At 53.7% G+C, this 19,334-nt stretch overlaps 1 protein-coding gene and 1 long non-coding RNA gene across 4 annotated transcripts in view; one reads left to right on the top strand and one right to left on the bottom strand.

Annotated features, from left to right (window-relative positions):
• Window positions 1–924: 924 nt before the first annotated feature.
• Window positions 925–19,334, top strand: part of DUSP15 (dual specificity phosphatase 15) — a 19,695-nt gene continuing 1,285 nt past the window's right edge. Inside the window, exons 1-8 of one of the 3 annotated variants that reach the window (XM_025188158.3) lie at window positions 949–1,314; window positions 5,807–5,875; window positions 6,461–6,494; window positions 9,115–9,197; window positions 9,686–9,735; window positions 10,550–10,624; window positions 12,221–12,392; window positions 17,638–19,334. The exon at window positions 17,638–19,334 is cut by the window's right edge and continues 1,266 nt beyond it. In XM_025188158.3, coding sequence (XP_025043943.1) covers window positions 1,294–1,314; window positions 5,807–5,875; window positions 6,461–6,494; window positions 9,115–9,197; window positions 9,686–9,735; window positions 10,550–10,624; window positions 12,221–12,392; window positions 17,638–17,883 — 750 coding nt within the window. In that variant the 5' untranslated portion in view covers window positions 949–1,293 and the 3' untranslated portion in view covers window positions 17,884–19,334. Of the gene's footprint in view, window positions 1,315–5,806; window positions 5,876–6,460; window positions 6,495–9,114; window positions 9,198–9,685; window positions 9,736–10,549; window positions 10,625–12,220; window positions 12,393–17,637 lie in introns of all 3 variants that reach the window. The other 2 variants (XM_075900855.2, XM_006129953.5) reach the window with 2 other exon arrangements.
• LOC112546924 (uncharacterized) overlaps window positions 12,366–19,334 on the bottom strand; it is a 12,164-nt gene continuing 5,195 nt past the window's right edge. The window contains exons 2-3 of the long non-coding RNA XR_012896460.2: window positions 13,499–13,596; window positions 12,366–12,502 (exon numbers count right to left, since the gene is read on the bottom strand). This is a non-coding gene — a long non-coding RNA (uncharacterized LOC112546924). The remainder of the gene's footprint in view (window positions 12,503–13,498; window positions 13,597–19,334) is intronic.

The raw sequence follows: 19,334 nt of genomic DNA, 5'->3' as shown, positions 1-19,334 counted from the left end.
ACAGTCCTGTAAAAGGAACAGTCACAGGTCACAAGGATCTAAGCATACTCCCCACCCTTACTACACTGTCAGGCACCTCACAGTCTTTATGGATTTGGCTTCACAGCATGATGCAGAGCAGGGTTATAATCCCTGTTTCACAGATGGGAAACTGAGGTACAAGAGACTTAAGGGACTTGCCCAAGGTCACACAGGGAGCACCTGTGGCAGAGCAGAGAATGAAATGAGAATTGCCTCCGTTCTGCTATGGATTTTCAGACCTTTCTCAAGTTAATTTCACTTTCTTCCTCAGTTTCCCTACGTTAAAATATAGATAAAGTGTCTTCCTTGCAGCACAGGCTAGCACCCAATCAGATCCAAGTCCTCTCAAGTTCAGGCATGTTTGGAACAGGAGTTTTGCTTGAGCGCCTCTCAATGCTGAGCATGCCCATGTAGCAAACAGGGTAGGTGGTTACATACCTTGAAGAGTGGGTTGATTATGAGGCATACTTGTCCAGACTGTCATGAACGTAGTATGTGCCATGCTGCCAAGTACAATGATGTTGATGGATGGTACCCGAACCCCACTTTCTCCCTGTGATCCCTTGGCCTTGCTTTCTGCTCTGCAGAGGCTACTATCATGCCTGGCAGTACAAAGCAAGAAGCTACCCCAAAAGAAGGGAAGTTTTGCCTCTGTGTGAGTGAAAACCAAGAGCTGGAATTGCTTTGAGGCTGCGAGTTTCACTGGAGGGGTAGGAGTACTCACGGCCCCAAGGGGCCACATGCAGAAGAAGTGGGCATCCCTTTGAGCATTCAGCTGCGTGGCTTAACAAACCTTCCTTGTAAGAGAGCAAGAGGGACAAAGGGTTTTGTTATTTCTCCAACACTGGAGGCTTTGTTCAGATTTGCTTGGAAAGCAACAACACAAGACAGCAGACCCACATGGCCTTAGCACTCCCACAAGAGTGCGGAGAGGGGTGGTTTCAGATTTCTCCTCTATTGTCTCAGCCCTGGCCAAGAGTACAACTGGTACAAGGCACTTTGAGAGCAGTTTCACCATCCGGAAGGGAGGCCGTCCTGAGAGAAGGGCTTCAGCTGCTGCCAGATCAGTTTTGGTGCTTGTGAAGAGGAAAAAACAAGCAAGCCGCTCCTATTGCAACAAACACAGTGAATCTCTTCCTCACCCACACAGAAATCCTGCCATTGAGCATTTTGGAGAGGCAGCTACGATATCAGCTGAGGGACCGCTGTGCCAAAGCATCAGGAAACATCGCCTGCATCCCTCCTGGCCTTCGGTAGTAATTGCTTTGAACCATGGGAAATGGCATGAATAAGGTGAACACTCCGAGACGCCGGTTTTGGGGATCTCTGTTCTCTCTGAGACAGGCTTGGCAGAGCTTTTAGGGTGTGAGGTCTTTTTATTGTACTCTTGTTTCTTGGAAAGCAAGAGCCAGGTGAACTTTCTGTTAGATTTCAAGGCACCCTCGTGTGTGCCTAAGTTTAGAGTGAAATCTACTTTAAGGAACCAGCAAAATCCAGTTCCTTGAGTAGAAGTGGGTCTTCAGCTACAGGTTGTGCAAAGCTGGGCAGGAAATTACATGGGGATTCTTTAGAGCCGTGGTGTCTAACACGCTAGCCGCTAGCCACATGCGGCTATTTGGCTGGTTGAGTGTGGCTATTTGGCTTGAACCATGTGTCTATGTGGCTGGTTGAGTGTGGCTAGTTGGCTTGAACCATGTGTCTAGGTGGCTGGTTGAGTGTGGCTAGTTGGCTTGAACTATGTGCCTATATGGCTGGTTGAGTGTGGCTAGTTGGCTTGAACCATGTGCCTATATGACTGGTTGAGTGTGGCTAGTTGGCTTGAACCATGTGCCTATATGACTGGTTGAGTGTGGCTAGTTGGCTTGAACCATGTGCCTATATGACTGGTTGAGTGTGGCTAGTTGGCTTGAACCATGTGCCTATATGGCTGGTTGAGTGTGGCTAGTTGGCTTGAACCATGTGTCTATGTGGCTGGTTGAGTGTGGCTAGTTGGCTTGAACCATGTGCCTATATGACTGGTTGAGTGTGGCTAGTTGGCTTGAACCATGTGCCTATATGACTGGTTGAGTGTGGCTAGTTGGCTTGAACCATGTGCCTATATGGCTGGTTGAGTGTGGCTAGTTGGCTTGAACCATGTGCCTATATGGCTGGTTGAGTGTGGCTAGTTGGCTTGAACCATGTGCCTATATGACTGGTTGAGTGTGGCTAGTTGGCTTGAACCATGTGCCTATATGGCTGGTTGAGTGTGGCTAGTTGGCTTGAACCATGTGTCTATGTGGCTGGTTGAGTGTGGCTAGTTGGCTTGAACCATGTGTCTATGTGGCTGGTTGAATGTGGCTAGTTTGCTTCAGAACTGGTTGGACACTGGCTTTAGAGGTCATGCAAGACAGTAGGCAAGGTCCTTAGTACCAGTCTGCAGTGTAAGGGCTCCAAGCACCTGTGCTCCCACCCTAGGAAGACAGCAGTAAGTAGACAGACGTCAGAGCAGATGAGTGGCGGTCCTGGGATTCCTCCCCAGGAGATTACAGCAGGGACACCAGTGAGGCCAAGGAAAAGCCCAGGACACTACCCTGTGCAGGTGAAAGCAAAGTTTTACCCCGGAGAACTAGATGAGATGAGCACATGCATGGGCAGCCCGTCCATATAGGCAAACTAGGCAGTCATCTAGGGCACCAAGTTAAATGGGGCGCCGAATGGTGGCGCAATATCATCGAGGGGTTTGGAGGTAGGGGTGCCGATTGCATGGTTCGCCTAGGGCGCCAGTTGCTGGCAGCCAGTCTAGGGCCGCCCCGAGCACATGAGAAGAGATCTGTAGAGCTCTGTTCTGGCGCACTTGGCTGCTCAGCATTCTCAGTGGCAGCTGCTCTAATCCCACTGGCTTTGCTGTAGCCCAGGGGTCTCCAGCCTTTTTAAGCATAAGATCACTTTTTGAATGTAAGGGCAATCCAGGATCTACCGCCAACCCAAACACCCTGGCCCCGCCTCCTACTTGCTCCTTCTCTGAGGCCCCGCCCCTGCTCACTCCACCCTCCCTCCCCCATGCTCACTCGCTTTTATCAGGCTGGGGGCAGAAGTTTGGGGGGCAGGAGGGGTTCAGGACTGGGGCCGGGGTTCGGAATGCAGGCTCCAGCTGGGCACCGCTTACCACAGGTGGCTTCTGGGTGGTGGTGCAGGGGGCTAAGGCCGGTTCACTCTGACCCAGGCCCTGCACCACTCCCAAAAGCAGCCAGAAAACTTTCTCCATCCCTTCTCCCCTCTGCTCTGTGGCAATGGGGTACAGGGTGGCGGGAGGGGCACCCTGACATCATCACCCTCTCCTCTTCTTCCTGTGCCTTGCACAGCAAGCAGGAGACTCCCAGGGCTGAGGGGCATCTCCAAGGCAGAGGGCAGGAGCAGCACAGCAGTGCTGAGAGGGGCAGATGAAGTGCCGGCACTTGCTAGCCTCCCAGTGAAACCTCTCAGGATCACCTGTCAAAGGTTCCAAGATCTACCAGTAGATCCTGATCTACTGGTTGGTGACAACTGCTCTAGCCGGTATCCAGGGCATAGCTTAATGGAAAGGGCAGCCACTACTTCCCATTCAATGAACTTTTCTCAGGTTGCAAGGAAGTGACTTCATTTACCCATGGAGGAACCGGCACGCTTCACCCTTTAACGCATTCTATCTCCACGCTGTCATTGCACAGCAAAGAATCTTGTGATATTTTGGATGAAGGATGCAATATAATGAAGTTATTGCCATTCTCTGAAGAGCAGGACTGAATGAGGCACATATTATTGTGTAATAAGGACATGCCTGGGTGCGTGGCTACTGCAGTTTCCCTTGAATATGAGTCCATGCACTACAGCAGTCTCTTAGTAGCTAGCTGCTATGATAGCAGTTGAAAGTTAGTTTGTTAAAGGCACATTGTCGATGTCCAAATTGTAAATGTTTTCAAAGACCTCTTATGAACTATGAGGCCAATAGAAACGTTTCCAAATGTACTTTGGAAAAAAAAGTGAAACTGTCATTTTGAGCATTCCCCTGCAGAATTTGTGAGCCAAGCATGGAAGCATCAAGAACTTGAAATTGACGATAAACAAAAGTCAAATGCTCAGCTACCACAAATGGAATAACTGGGTTTGTGTCCGTGTTGCTGAAAAGGATCGGGAGGTTATAGTGGGCCGCAAACTGAATATGAATCGTCAACGAGATGCAGCTGCATAAATACGATTTTGGGGTGTGTTAATTTTCTAACTGTGACAGTAATTAAGCTCTGGAACAAGCTGCCAAGGGAGGTCATGGAGTTCCCATCTAGCACGCTTATAAAAGCTAGTTGGAGAAACACCTGTCAAGGATGGTTTAGGCTTGTTTGGTCCTGCCACAACACAGGGGGGTGGACTCAATGATTCTGAGATCTCATCTAATCTTCTGTTTCTAGAAATAGTGAAAACGACTCAATTTGTTTTCATTGTCCAGACTGAGAGAAATGTAAAAAGGTAACCTAAAAGGTTCTGAGTGCACTGAATTTTTAAATGCCTTACTTCTAACAGTCTATGGTGCTATTGGTTAGGGCGGTAAAGAAATGGATGTTTCTGTGGTTTGGAAGTTCGTACTGTGCCTAACAAAGTTAAGACTACAACAGATGTCATCTCACCATGGGAAATAGCAGTAGGTAGATTACTGGAATTGAGAGCATGTGGAAATGAAAATCTTTAAAACTTTAGGACCAGATTTTCAGACCGTTCAGGTACACAATTGCAAAGTATGCACCTCAGTTACCATGATTGGTACTTCATGAACTGGGCTTGTTTAGTTTGGAAAAAAGAAGATTAAGGGGGGACATGATAGCGGTTTTCAAATATCTAAAAGGGTGTCCCAAGGAGGAAGGAGAAAATTTGTTCCTCTTGGTTTCTGAGGACAGGACAAGGAGTAATGGGCTTAAAGTGCAGCAGGGGAGGTTTAGATTGGACATTAGGAAAAAATTCCTAACTGTCAGAGTGGTCAAATATTGGAATAAATTGCCAAGGGAGGTGGTGGAATCTCCCTCTCTGGAGATATTTAAGAACAGATTGGATAGACATCTGTCAGGGATGGTGTAGACGAAGGTTGGTCCTGCCTTGAGGGCGGGGGGCTGGACTCGATGACCTCTTGAGGTCCCTTCCAGTCCTATTATTCTATGATTCTATGATTCTATGATTGCTTGCACAGATTAGACATGCATTTGTGTTCCTAAATTCTGCAACAAACTGGCCTGCTATTCTTGTGTTGGGAACAAGTTTACTTCAGAAGCAATAGAAAGAAAAGAAAGGACTTCTTATAAGACTGCAAAAGCGACAAGGAGTCCTGTCGCACCTTATAGACTAACAGATGTATTGGAGCATAAGCTTTCGTGGGCAAAGACCCACTTCATCAGATGCATGTAGTGGACATTTTTAGAGGCAGGTATAAATATGCAGGCAAGAATAAGGCTAGAGATAACAAGGTTAATTCAGTCAGGGAGGATGAAGCCCACTTCTAGTCTCTGATGTGGAGGTGTGAACACCAAGAGAGGAGAAGCTGCTTTTGTACTTGGATAGCCATTCACAGTCTTTATTTAATCCTAAACTGATGGTGTCAAACTTGCAGATAAACTGTAGCTCAGCAGTTTCTCTTTGAAGTCTGGTCTTGAAGGTTTTTTTGCGGCAGGATGGCTACCTTTAAATGTGCTACTGTGTGTCCAGAGAGATTGAAGTGTTCTCCTACAGGTTTTTGTATATTACCATTCCTAATATCTGATTTGTGTCCATTTATTCTTTTACGTAGGAACTGTCCAGTTTGGCCGATGTACATAGCAGAGGGCCACTGCTGGCACATGATGGCGTAGGTGTGCAGGTGAATGAACCCGTGATGGTCTGGCTGATCTGGTTAGGTCCTGTGATGGTGTCGCTGGTGTAGATATGTGGGCAGAGTTGGCACCTAGGTTTGCTGCAGGGATTGGTTCCTGAGTTAGAGTTACTGTGGTGCGGTCTATAGTTGCTGGTGAGAATTTGCTTATAAGACTGGCACTCTTTGGCTAAATGGAGGAGGGAGTATAACCTAGTGGTCTAAGCGGGGGACCGATGGGGGGGCTGCTAGCCCTCCTCACGCGTGGGAGGCCCGTCTCACTGGGGTCCACGGAGGCAGCAGAGTCAAAGCAGGAGCCTCACACTAATGGAGCACCCTGTCCCCACACACTCATCGCAGGAAGAGCTTTAGCGACTTCACCAGCAGAGGTGGGCAGGGGTCCAGGAAGGGGGAGCTCTGGTGGTGCAGAGAGGGGGGTTTCCTCTGTCTGTCTTGGTTCTTCTTGGCTTGTTCCGAGCGGCAAGCATGCTCCAGGCGGCTCTGTCTGAACGCCAGCTCTGGGGGGGGGGGGGGGGGGGGACACATTAGGTGTCACCCACTTTCCGGCTGAATCTTCCTTTTTGTGTCCTGCAGGTTCTCCCTGGACTTTACCTTGGGAACTTCATAGGTGAGCAGCGCAGCTGAGAGGAGCCAGAGAACTGCCTGAGTTGGGAAGCTCCAGATAGTCTGTGTTGCATCACTTGCATGTAAACCTCTGCCCCCCGTCCCCATTCCTAAAGGGCCTCATTTTCTCCAGGCCCTGACAATACAGTGTGTGCTATTTAGATCAGGAACACTGGTATTAAAGCCGTGAAGACTTTTCAGTTTAGAAAAGAGGAGCCTGAGGGGGGATAGGATAGAGGTCTATAAAATCACGAGTGGGGTGGAGAGGGCCGATAAAGAAAAGTTATTTATTAGTTCCTGTGATGGGGCGCGCCGCCCCCTTCCCACCGACGTCGGCCCGCCCCGCACTAAACCCGCGGTTGCCCTGACACTCCTGGGCACTACCCGGGGAGCGGGGCCGAGTTGCCAGGCCTGCTCCGCCGCTGCGGCCCAGCTGACGAGCGGCACGGCGGGGGTGGGGCTGACGGCGGAGTGGGGACGCACGGAGGGGGAGGAGCCAACCAACGCGGCGCCTGACGTCATCAGGGCCGGACGTCGGCGCGGTTTTTAAAAACAGGCCCGGTGGAGCAAGGGAGGGAGCGCGGAGGAGGCCGGGGGAGGAACGGTGAGGGGGAGGACGAGACGGAGGAAGGAGGAACTAGCGGAGGAGGACGAGGAGAGATAGACACAACACAGGAAGAGGGGGTGAGGGTAGCACAAGACCGTGAGGGGGCCTCGGGGTAATAGAGAGGGGGTAGGAAGCAGCCCAGGGCAGGCGAACTCGGCGGACCGGGGCGCTTCGGACAAGCACCGCCACAGCAGAGCTGGTGGCCACTCGCCCATCCTTAGGGCCCTGGGCTGGGGTCCGGGAGAGAGGGTGGGCCCGGATCTCCCTACCCCGCAGCGGCGGAGGACCAGCACCCGGAGGCTTACCGGGGAACCTGAGACGACGGGGAGCAGGACTGGGCTCCCACGTTACAGTTCCCTAAATAAAAGAACTAGAGGACACCAAATGAAATTAATGGGTAGCAGGTTTAACACTAATGAAAGAAAGTTCTTCTTCACACAGCGTGTAGTCAACCTGTGGAACTCCTTGCCAGAGGAGGCTGTGAAGGCTAGGACTATAATAGAGTTTAAAGAGAAGCTAGATAATTTCATGGAGGTTAGGTCCATAAAAGGCTATTAGCCAGGGGATAGAAATGGTGCCTTGGCCTCTGTTTGTCAGAGGCTGGAGAGGGATGGCAGGAGACAAATCGCTTGATCATTGTCTTCGGTCCACCCTCTCTGGGGCACCTGGTGCTGGCCACTGTCGACAGACAGGCTACTGGGCTAGATAGACCTTTGGTCTGACCCAGTACAGCCGTTCTTATGTTCTAATATCCTGAGAGGTGATGTCCGGAGATGCTGAGCCACACAACTTGTCCCAGAGAAGGCAGGGACATCCAGGGATTGTTCCATGCCGCGTGGGCGCAGGAGAGAGGCTTCTCCCTGGTTTGGTCATGACTAAGAAGCACCTTTATATCCTATTAAGCTCCTTGCGCTTTGTCACTGTAGTTGCAGACAAAGAGGCTTCAGTACCCTTCATACTAGCAGTGGGCAAATACCGGCCCGTGGGCGGGATCCCGTCTGCCAGGCAGGAGATGGGGGCATCAGTTGAGATAAGGTCAGACATTAGAGAGTTCAGGCAGATGGGGCCACATGTAGACGTGTTGTACGTGGCTGTAGCTCCATCCCAGGTAATGGATGGGATACATGGTGCAGGCAGCAGTACAAGCTGGCATGTGTGCATGTGGGGGAAGAGCGCGTTCCGTCATGTGGCCGCATCGGATACATGTATCGGCCCATGTGTCGGCTCCCATTTTTCCAGGCCTGTGTTCAGTAAGCGTTGGCGTGTGTGTGTGTGGAGTGCATGTTGTTTGTATTCATTCAGATGTGAGCACGCAGGGTAAGGGTGCGCGCAGGGATGTGTCTGTTGATGTAGCGTGTGTGGGCGCCTGGATTTATAGGTTGTGTTTTCACCTGTGGTAGCATTTGTTCCCCTGGGCTGTGTCTAGACTGGCCAGTTTTTCCAGAAAATCAGCAGCTTTTCCAGAAAAACTTGCCAGCTGTCTACACTGGCCGCTTGAATTTCCGCAAAAGCACTGACTTCCTACTGTAAGAAATCAGTGCTTCTTGCGGAAATACTATGCTGCTCCCGTTCGGGCAAAAGTCTTTTTCCGAAAGACTTTTGCGCAAAAGGGCCAGTGTAGACAGCAGAGATTTCTTTTCCGCAAAAAAGCCCCGATCGCGAAAATGGCAATCAGGGCTTTTTTGCGGAAAAGCGCGTCTAGATTGGCACGGACGCTTTTCCACAAAAAGTGCTTTTGCAGAAAAGCATCCTGCCAATCTAGACGTGCTTTTCCAAAAATGCTTTTAACGGAAAACGTTTCCGTTAAAAGCATTTCCGGAAAATCATGCCAGTGTAGACGTAGTCCTGGTGTGTGTATGGGCACCCGTCTCTGTGTGTCTATATAATGCAGCTGTGTGTTCCTATGCAGCTAGGCATGTGCAGGTTTCTTTGTCTGCAGCAGTGTGGCAGGCGCGCTTGTGGGGCGGGTAAGAACAAAGGGCATACGGACATCTTGTTGTACTTTTCCTTCTGTCAGATGCCAAAGACGTGGAGCAACTGAGCAGGAATAAGATCACCCATATTATTTCAATCCATGAATCTCCCCAGCCACTGCTGCAGGTAGGTACCTAAGCCCCGAACATCGCCCCCTGCATCGGTCGCCCCTAACACCTTCCTCCTCCCTCAAGAAGAACAGCCACAGGGACAGCGGGCTGCTCTTTCCGCCTGGAAAATGGGCCTTCCTGTGTCTATCGCACCCAAATCCTAGAGTCCCATGATCTGAAAGCAAAATGATCAGAGACTGTCGGCCCTTCGGCCGTAGTGGGAGATCACAGTGTCCTCGTCTGTTTATCCCATCGCTGTCGGAAGTCATCCATTTCCTTCCCTGATCGCTCAGTCCTTGGGCTGCATTCCCAGACAGCGGACATTGCTCCATGGCCTCTGGAAGTGTTTTCGGGTGGGGGCGTACTTGCTTTGCTGTAGAGCCAGGGTTGAGAGAAGGAAGCAGTAACTAAAACACAAAAGGAGAGGAGTCCTTGCAGAGTGGGCAGCGCTAGGGACAATAAGACCTCCACATCTCTCTGACCAATGCATTGTATACATTTCAGGAAATTACGTATCTACTCATTCCGCTGCAGGACACGCCCGAGGCCAACATGTGAGTGCCAAGCCAAGGCTGCTCCAGAGTCTGAGGGAACCTGGGAGCGTGCAGGACGTATGGGGGGGGGGAGGGAAGTCCCTGACTGTACAGCCGAGGTCTCAAACCAGCTGTCTCAAGTGGGCCCCCAAGGTGGGGCCTTGCAAGAGACGCCTTGGAGGCTGAAACCATCATGCCATGCTGCAGGGATGGTGCTATCGGCTATTGGAAGCTAGGTCATAGTCCCAGTGCGCCAGCCTGCCAGAGCTCTGTGTGAGAGGGGTCACAAGCTAGGCACAAGGCTGCCTGAGATCCGGGTGGGTGGCCGCCTCGTTGTGAGAGAATCCAGTGGGCACCCATCACTGCGGGAGAAGGGCCGCAGGCTTAGCTGAATCGGAGGGGCCGAGGGTCACACTTCGGAGGCATGAATAACAGAGCAGGGCTGTCTGGTGCTGTGTCCTGCCCCCAGCGCTGTGGCGGGTGAGCACAAAGAGAAGGGCGTAAGCAGACAAGCTGCCCAAGGCCAGAGACTGGCTCGTTTCCTTTAACTGAGGTCGCTCCAGGAAAGGGCTGCCCAGTCCCCAGCTGTGCTACTGGCCTGGTGGGTACAGCAGAGGGGCCCTCTGGAAGCCTGGCAGCTGCAAGGTGCCCGGAGTAGCCTGGCCCATCAGCCCCCTGGCACCCGTGCACCATGCTGTTAAATCAGCAGCTGGGAACGGTGCCTAGGAAAGAAGCAGCCACCGCCTGGCCCTGCACCCAGGGGAACACTTGCACTTCCTGTGACACCCTATTTAACAGCCTGGAGTCTTCACTCTCTGTCGCTTTTGTCTGCTAGCAAGAAGCACTTTAAGGCCTGTATCCGTTTCATCCACTGCTGCCGCCTGCACGGAGGGAACTGCCTTGTTCACTGGTAGGGTCCTTTCCCATAACCGGAGGAGCACAGCACCACAGGAAACTGGACTGGGAAGTAGAGTCCCCAGGAGGCTCCGGCTCTGTAGAAAACAGACCACACATGCTGGGCGGACGGGCTCTGTTGGTGGGGGAACCCCGCTGGGGACGGGGTTGCTGCCTGGAGTCAGGGATGAAGTGAAAGACTTCCTAGCCCAGCTTGATGTACGGGGGCCGCTGGGTTAGGGGAGCCTTGACCAAGCAGACAGGGCAGCATGAGCTTCAGCTTTAATGGGTGGGGGAGGAGAAGAACCAGTTTGGGGGGCAGGGCTCCAGGAAGTGGCTCGTGTTTTTGTAACCCACACGCCTACGGGGGGTGGGTCACTGTCCCAGGGAGCGGCAGGGCCGACTTATCCATTAGGCACAGTGCCTAGGGCCCACGATATGCTTAGGGGTCCACACAAATGTTTTAATTTATTTTAAAATCAGAAGAAAAAAAATAAACTTTTAGGGTCGAAGAAAATGGTTTAATTTTTTTCTCGCATCAGAAAAAAACGAAACTTTTAGGGCCCACGAAAATCTATTACATTTTGCCTAAAACAGAAAAAAAATAAAATGGTGAAGTATTTAAAGTGAGATCAAAAATCATTTTTAATATTGATGTTATTATGGTGAGAGGGGCCCCCGAAGGCAGAAGTGCCTAGGGCCCCCAAAAGTCGTAATGTGGCCCTGGGGAGCGGCACTTAGCCCACTTCCAGCGAGAGGTAAGGAGTGAGCGCTACAGCCTAAGCTGAGAGCCAGCCGGCTTTCTAGCTCAAGTTACAGAGCAGGGGAGGGGAACCCCTGATTTGCCTGGATCCAGCCCCTGAGTCTCAGGGCTCCCCCCAGTACTGGGGAGCCTGCACTGGCACTCCAGCCTTTCCTCTGCCCCACTGTGGGGCTGGAACACATAAAATCTACTAGGCTGGGGCCCCCTGGGCCAAGGGTTCCCAACTGTTTTTGGTTCCCGTACCCCCTTGGCTTTTAGTAAACCTTCCCGTACCCCCATTCAATAGGAAAGGAAACACATTCTAGACTCTAGAATCCACAACTTTTTTCACTCACACTGCTACTTCTGGAATATTTCAATTAGGATAATCTAGTTATTTAACAAATATTCCCCATGCCTCCTTGACAAGCGTCTCGTCCCCCCTGGAGGTACACGTACCCCAGGTTGGGAGCCCCTGCCCTAGGCTCTGTTGTGCGAGGGGAACGTGGGGAGGGTGACTCCCTACTCAGTCACGTCAGGGAGGGGGTTTTGTTTTGTGGCCCCCAACTGATTTTTCTGTGGGTCAGCGGCCCCTGACCCCAAACAAGTTTCCTCCCTCCTACTGTAGAGGCTCCTACACGAAGTGCCCGAGGTCCCGTTACGTTTTCACTTCTAGGGGGCTGTGATGTGCATGCAGATCAGATCAGGGTGACAGGAGAAGTTCTCGCAGGAGGCACTGAAATAGCCGTGACAAGGGAAGGAGCATGTGGTGGCGGGGCTGCCCATGGGCTCCAAGGAGGAGGGCTGTGAGAGGAGGAGGAAGAAGACAGCAGGATGAAGGCCTTGATCTTCCCCCCCTTCTGTCTGCAGCCTGGCAGGCATCTCCCGGAGCACCACCCTTGTTATTGCCTATGTCATGGCAGTGACGGAGCTGAGCTGGCAGGAGGTGTTGCAGGCAGTAAGAGCTGTGCGGCCGATCGCCAATCCCAACCCAGGCTTCAAGCAGCAGCTGGAGGAATTCGGCCAGGGCGCTGCACAGAAGGTGAGAGCAGACGGCGGCGTAGAGCCAGGGTAACGCTGGTCAGTCCTTACGCAGCGCTTCCTGGGCATGGCCCAAGCAGGGAGAGAAGGACTCCGGGTCCAGAGAGGGACCTGGGAGCAAAGAGTGTGGAACCAAGAGAGGGAAAATGAGGTCACTAGGAAGACACTGATCAAGGCTTGGGACCAATGGTGGGAGAGATTCCCAATGAGGGAGCCACACAATCCACCCACTTTCCAAACACTGCATAGGGCCAGGCTGTCAGGGCTATGGAACCCAGACGCCTGCCTGGAGCAGTGTAGTCCCCTGCTGGGACCTTCTCTGGGCCCCCACCGGTCACGGTAGCCTTCATCACCTGCTTAGCCAGTCTGCCCTGCCCCGCCCCTTCATTCCGATTGGTCACTCCCATGGCCACAAGCACAAACCGGGAGCATAGAATCCTAGAACCATAGAGCTGGAAGAGACCTCTGGAGGTCATCAAGTCCAGCCCCCTGCTCTAGCATGTTCCTGGACCTGTTTAACAGGCCAACCTAGTTAATTATGGGCCTGTTAGCCAGACATCGATCCCAGGCAAGGTAGCGGAGCGGTGTGAACATAAGAACCTAAGAATGGCCGTACTGGGTCAGACCAAATGTCCGTCTAGCCCAGTAGCCTGTCTGCCGACAGTGACCGGCACCAGGTGCCCCAGAGAGGGTGGACCGAAGACAATGATCAAGTGATTTGTCTCCTGCCATCCTTCTCCAGCCTCTGACAAACAGAGGCCAGGGACACCATTTCTATCCCCTGGCTAATAGCCTTTTATGGACCTGACCTCCATGAAATTATCTAGCTTCTCTTTAAACTCTATTATAGTCCTAGCCTTCACAGCCTCCTCTGGCAAGGAGTTCCACAGGTTGACTACACGCTGTGTGAAGAAGAACTCTGTGGGGGGGGGGGGGCTGGTTGATAAAGGTAGTAATAGTAGTAGTAATGTAATGTGCTCAGGCATTTGTAAGGCATTTGACTTAGTATCAAATGATGTTTTAGGTAAAACCCAGAACAATCTAACATGAGCATGGCACACATTACACAGTTTGAAAACTGGTTAACGGATCAGTCTCGAATTGTACCTGTCAATGGAGAATAGTTGTCAAGTCGATATGTTTCCAGTAGGGTCCCACAGACATTGATTCTTGGCCCTCAGCTGTTTAACATTTTGAGCCAGGACCTGGAAGAAAACATAACACCCTCCCTGGTAAATACTGGAGGAGCGCAGGTGGCTGATTCAGAGTGATGCGGATCACTTGGTACATTGGATGCAAGCAGGCACTGCGTATTTTACATTGCTAAATGGATGTCTATTCCTCTAGGCAGAAAGCAGGTAGCCACATTGGCAAGAGGGAGGACTCTGACGCTGAAAGTTTGGGGAGTCCTGGTGGATAATCAGCTGACCTGAGCTCCCAGAGACAGTGGCCACACGAGCGAGTGCATGAATCTGGAGCAGGAGCAGGGGGCGGGTTATTTTAGCTCTGTGTGTGGGCGCCGATGTGACTGCTGTGACCAATTCAATAAGGCAGTTGATAAATTAGAAGAGGTTTGGAGAAAACCCAGGGCCAGACTAAGGGGTGGGCAAGCCGGGCAGCTGGGTGAAGAGAAAGCAAAAGGGGAGAGACTGAACCCTAATCAACTCGGCAGCGCAGTACGTAAGCCCCCTCCTCCGTTCCCACACGTCACCTCGTATGGAACCCTGCAGGCTCACCAGCGCCCAGCGCCTTGGATTTCTGTCCATGTGAAAGATGACACCAAGCCGGGCTGTTGGTTGGCTGAGAAAAGGAGGGGGGCTAAAAAGCACGTCACCTGCCTTCTGGCAGAGGACAGTACCCCCCTCACGGATCCGGCGGAGATGCGTGGAAGGGCCAGGGCCTTCTACGCCAGTTTGTTCTCCCCGGATCCGACCGAAGCCGACGCCTGCAGGGCGCTCTGGACCGAGTTCCCGACGGTCAGCGTGGGTGACCGAGACCGGCTGGAGCTGCCTCTCACTCTGGCCGAGTTCTCGGAAGCCCTCCGTCTCATGCCCAACAATAAAACCCCGGGCATGGACGGGCTGACCGTGGAGTTCTACCGCGTGTTCTGGGACGTCCTCGGCCCAGACCTCGTTACCGTCTGGGCGGAGGTCCTTGGAGAGCGGGGTCCTCCCTCTGTCGTGCAGGCGAGCGATGCTCGCCCTACTGCTGAAGAAGGGGGACCTCCGCGACCTACAGAACTGGTGTCCCGTCTCACTCCTCAGCACGGACTACAAGGTCGTAGCAAAAGCCATCTCGCTGCGACTGCGGTCCGTGCTGGCGGACGTGATCCATCCTGACCAGACCTATACCGTCCTGGGCCGCAGTATCTTTGACAACTTGTATTTGGTCCGGGATCTCTTAGAGCTCGGGTGTAGGGACGGCTTGTCGTTCGCCCTCCTGTCCCTGGACCAGGAGAAGGCGTTCGACAGGATGGACACGGGTATCTCCTGGGCACCCTGCAGGCCTTCGGCTTCGGGCCCCATTTTGTGGGTTTTCTCCGGGTGCTGTACGCCCTCGCGGAGTGTCTGGTCAGGCTCAACTGGACCCTGACCGAGCCGGTCAGCTTTGGGCGGGGGGTACGTCAGGGGTGTCCGCTGTCGGGCCAGCTGTACGCTCTGGCGATCGAGCCCTTCCTCTGTCTCCTCCGTAGGAGGTTGACGGGGTTGGTGCTTCGGGAGCCGGAGCTGCGGCTGGTCCTGTCGGCGTACGCCGACGATGTGCTCCTCGTGGTCCAGGACCCGGGCGACCTGGCGCGGGTGGAGGCTTGCCAAGCCGTCTACTCGGCAGCCTCCTCCGCCCGGGTCAACTGGGTCAAGAGCTCTGGCCTGGTGGTCGGGGACGGGTGGCGGGCCGGCTCCCTCCCATCCGCGCTTCAGGCCATCAGGTGGAGCGCGGGTCCGCTGCTCTATCTGGGCGTCTATTTATCCGCCACGCATCCTTCGCCGCCGGAAAACTGGCAAGGTTTGGAGGCCAGGATGGGTGAGCGGCTGCGGAGATGGGCAGGACTGCTCCGGTGTCTCTCCCTTCGCGGGAGGACACTGGTGCTAAACCAGCTGGTCCTGTCCATGCTCTGGCACCGGCTCAACACCCTGCGCCCGGCCCTGGAGGTCCTGGCCAAGCTCCAGAGGGCAGCTTTGGGGTTCTTTTGGCCGGGACTGCACTGGGTCTCTGCAGGGGTCCTGTCCCTCCCCCTGGAGGAGGGGGGCCGGGGCCTGGTCTGCAAGCGCAGCCAGGTCCGGACCTTCCGCCTCCAGGCCCTGCAGAGACTCCTCTTTAGTGCAGGTAGTCCGGCATGGGGCACCTTGGCGCGCACCTTCCTCCGCCGCCTCCGAGGGCTCCGATACGACCGGCAGCTCTTTTTTATCCACCCGAGAGGCCTTCCGCGAGACCTCCCAGAGCTGCCGGAATTCTACCAGGACCTCCTCCAGACCTGGAAGCTGTTTTTGGCGACCAGGTCCGTTGTGGCCGCCGAGGGAGCAGACCTCCTCACGGAGCCCCTGCTCCACAATCCAGCCTTGAGCGTGCAGGTGGCGGAGTCTCCCTCGGTGCGCCGGAGGCTGATCCTGGCAGAAACCACCATGGTCGGAGACCTCCTGGACTACGACAGGGGGGACTGGGTGGATCCCCGAGCGCTCGCTCGGCGCATGGGGCTCTCCACCCCCCGAACCTTTCTGCGCCTACTCCAGGAGGTGAAGGCGGCTTTGCCGGGGCCCGCTCTCGACCTCCTACAGAGAGCCCTGCGAGAGGGGATGCCCCGCCCCTCCCTTCCTGCAAAGCCTCCGTCTATTTTTATTGGGCCCCTGTTCCACGGGCCCCCCTGGCCTCCCCACCCCTGGACTCCCAGCCGGCTGCAGCCGGTCTGTTTCTGGACCGCGCCTAGGAACAGCTGTACACGCTCATGCTCCACACTCTGCATCTCCCCACCCTCCTGTCCCGCCCTGATTCCAAGTGGCAGGACTATCTCAGACCTATAGAGGGTGGGGGACCCCGATGGGCCAGTGTGTGCTCCACCTTAATTCCACGGCCCATCGGGGACATCAGTTGGCGGCTCCTTCACGGGCGTGTACCTGGCGCGGTTCACCCCCATCCCGGAAGCCTGTCCCTTTTGTGGCGTGAGGGAAAACCTGGCGCATGCATCTCTCGAATGCGCCAGGGTGCAGCCCCTATTCCGGCTCCTCCAGAACCTCTTATTGAGGTTCTGGCTGCACTTCTCTCCCCACCTTTTCCTGTACGCACACCCCATCCGTGGCCCCACAGAGTCGCGATACCTCCTCGTCAGCCTACTCCTGGCCCTAGCAAAGGCCGCCATCTATAACCCCAGGAGTAAGATGTTGGACGAGGGGTTCTCTGCGACTGTGGGGCCTATTTCCGCTCCTCCCTCGTGTCACGAATCTGGGCAGAGTTCCTCTGGGCGGCGCCCACTGGCTCCATCCACAGCTTTGAGGAGCGGTGGGCGCTGCCGGGGTTCTCTGCTCGGTGTCCCCATCCGGCTCCCTAGTTATGAACCTTTAGCCTGCACTCCTTGCCCCTTTTGTCATTAGTTGTCCCCAGTAATTAACTGGACACGGGTCCAGTCGTCCCTCCCACAAGGCTTCGCCCGCCCACTCTCCCGTGCTTCAAATAGACTCCAGAGGACGAGCACCCCTTGCCGAGCCCTGTATCCGAGGCTATGTCTACATTGCCGGCTTTTACCGGCAGACAGTATGCTAATGAAGTGCTCGTTAGCATCTGTCACACTGTCATTAGCATATTTTCTGCCCGAGGCTTTTTGCGCAAGAGGGTTTTGCACAGAAACAAGCAGCGTCGATGGATCCGTTTTGTGCAAAACTCCCTTTTGCGCAAGATCCGTGTACCTCCTTTTTTGAGGCATGAGGATCTTGCACAAAAGGGAGTTTTTGCACAGAACGGATCCATCTACGCTGCTTGTTTCTGCGCAAAAACCTCTTGCACAAAAAGCCCTGGGCAGAGAATATGCTAATGACATAGGTAGCCATAGCCCGGGAGGCCTGCCACTGAAATACGGGGCCAATCCATTTCCCTTTCCGGGGGCCAGTTACGATTTGGCCCATATGATGTGAGGAGAGGGGTCGAGGAGCCCCAGGAGAGGTGACCAGGCCGTTGTATCTTACAGCACATGTCCAGCCTCGGGCACTCTGCACTGTGGGAATCAGCCGGGTCCTCATCACTCTCCTTGCACCCCGCAGATCCACAGACAGCTGGCGCAGAGATATGGCACCGACCCTTTCAAAGACAAGGAAGAGCTCAGGGCTCTGCTTCCTGCCGACACAGACGGCGCGTCCAGGACAGCAGGACCCCTGCAAGGACGGGGGCCAAGGAGCAGAGACCCGAAGGTCCCGGTCCCCTTTCTGCTGCGGGTGAAGCAGACGTTCTCCTGCATCCCCGCCTGTTTTGAAATGAGTCCAGCTGAGGCACGGAGAGGAGGGAAGTGAAGCATTCTGGGAAATACCTAGCGTAACATAGCCAGCTGGCAACACCACGGCCTGCAAAGGATGTCCCTCCTCTTATATGTCGGGGAGAGGTATGGTCTCGTGGAACAAGCTCAGGCCTGGGAGCCAGGAACTCCTGGGTTCCCTTCGAGGTTCTGTAATCTTCCTCTGTGGTCTTGGGCAAGTCACTTAACTTCTGCCTCAGTTTCCCCATCTAACACGGAGGGATTCATTCTGGTGTTTCTGTCTCCCAGGCTGCTAGGAAGGTCGGTTAGTTAATGTGCCCAGGGCACTGAGGGGCAGAGGTGCTAATGGCCGTTCTTGAGTACACAAGACTGTGCCCCAGCCTACTGAACACAACGGATCACAACCACTATGGAGGAGGGGACTTTCCGGCTGCTAAGAGACCGATGCAAAATCCCAGCTGGGAATGGACTTTGACAGTGAATTGTAGCGCTTCAAATAAATAGTGCACAGCACCCATGAAAATAAAAGAAAGCCGGGGATAGAAGAGACTTTAACATCAGCAAGGGGTTTCTCTTGTCCCTGGGATTGTATAAGAAGTGTGTGTGTGTGTGTGTGTGTGTGTGTGTCAGTCAAAGGCCCAATGGCAGGCAACAAGCAGAAATCAGAAGCTACGTCTTTACTGCGACAGAAAATATGCTAATGAATTGCAACTTATGCTAATGAGTCCCTCGTTAGCATATTTTCTGCCAAAAAAACTCGCAGTGAGGCTGTAGCCCAGCGTGAATGGTGTTGTTTTAACAGGGTTGCACTATGATTTCCTCTGATCCTAGTGTTGTCTCCCACAAAGGCCAAAAGATATTTAACACAGGGCCAGGTATTGCTAGAGCTGAATGTTATCCTTTTGTCTGATGACTCTATTCCATACTTGTTTCTCCTCAGTGCAGGGTTGTACGTATGTTTCAGCACAGGGCACAGTTTGATTGGAAAAGGCGGGAGGGCTGATGCTTTGGGAAGACTGGGAGGGAGCAAGGCTCTTTGGAGCCAGCCAGCCAGCCTTTGGGAGAACGTAACGTTCCAGCCACCGACTCCCCTGTGTGGCTACAGCAGAGAGACCAGGACATTCATTATTAAAGCTTATTGCTAATTTATGCGTGCACCCGGCGCTTTGCAGAGCAAGGAAAGAGACAATATCTGTCCCGGTCCCTCAGGAAGCTCCATGCACAAGACACTGCATCAGCAGAGAGCTCCCGGGCGTCCGAGGGGACCACACAGACTTGGGGTTCTGTCTGCGCAGAGTTCGTCGTGGGGGTCAGGGCCTGACCTGGTTCCAGTTGCTTAGGACATTCACGTATCAGTGTGAAAACAACTCTGTTTAGGCGTGTCACCCTTCCCCTTCTGTCTGCCCTCGTGCACAGCTCCTCCCCGGCTGCCATGTCCTGCCCCCCGGCTCCGTCCTGGGGGACACAGTCACCTTTGGACATCCCAGG

This window comes from Pelodiscus sinensis, chromosome 17, assembly GCF_052426305.1.
Source record: "Pelodiscus sinensis isolate ZL-2025 chromosome 17, ASM5242630v1, whole genome shotgun sequence".
NCBI classification, from domain to species: Eukaryota; Metazoa; Chordata; order Testudines; family Trionychidae; genus Pelodiscus; species Pelodiscus sinensis.
The sequence above is the reverse complement of the archived record's forward strand: the minus strand, read 5'-3'. Positions and strand labels throughout refer to the sequence as shown.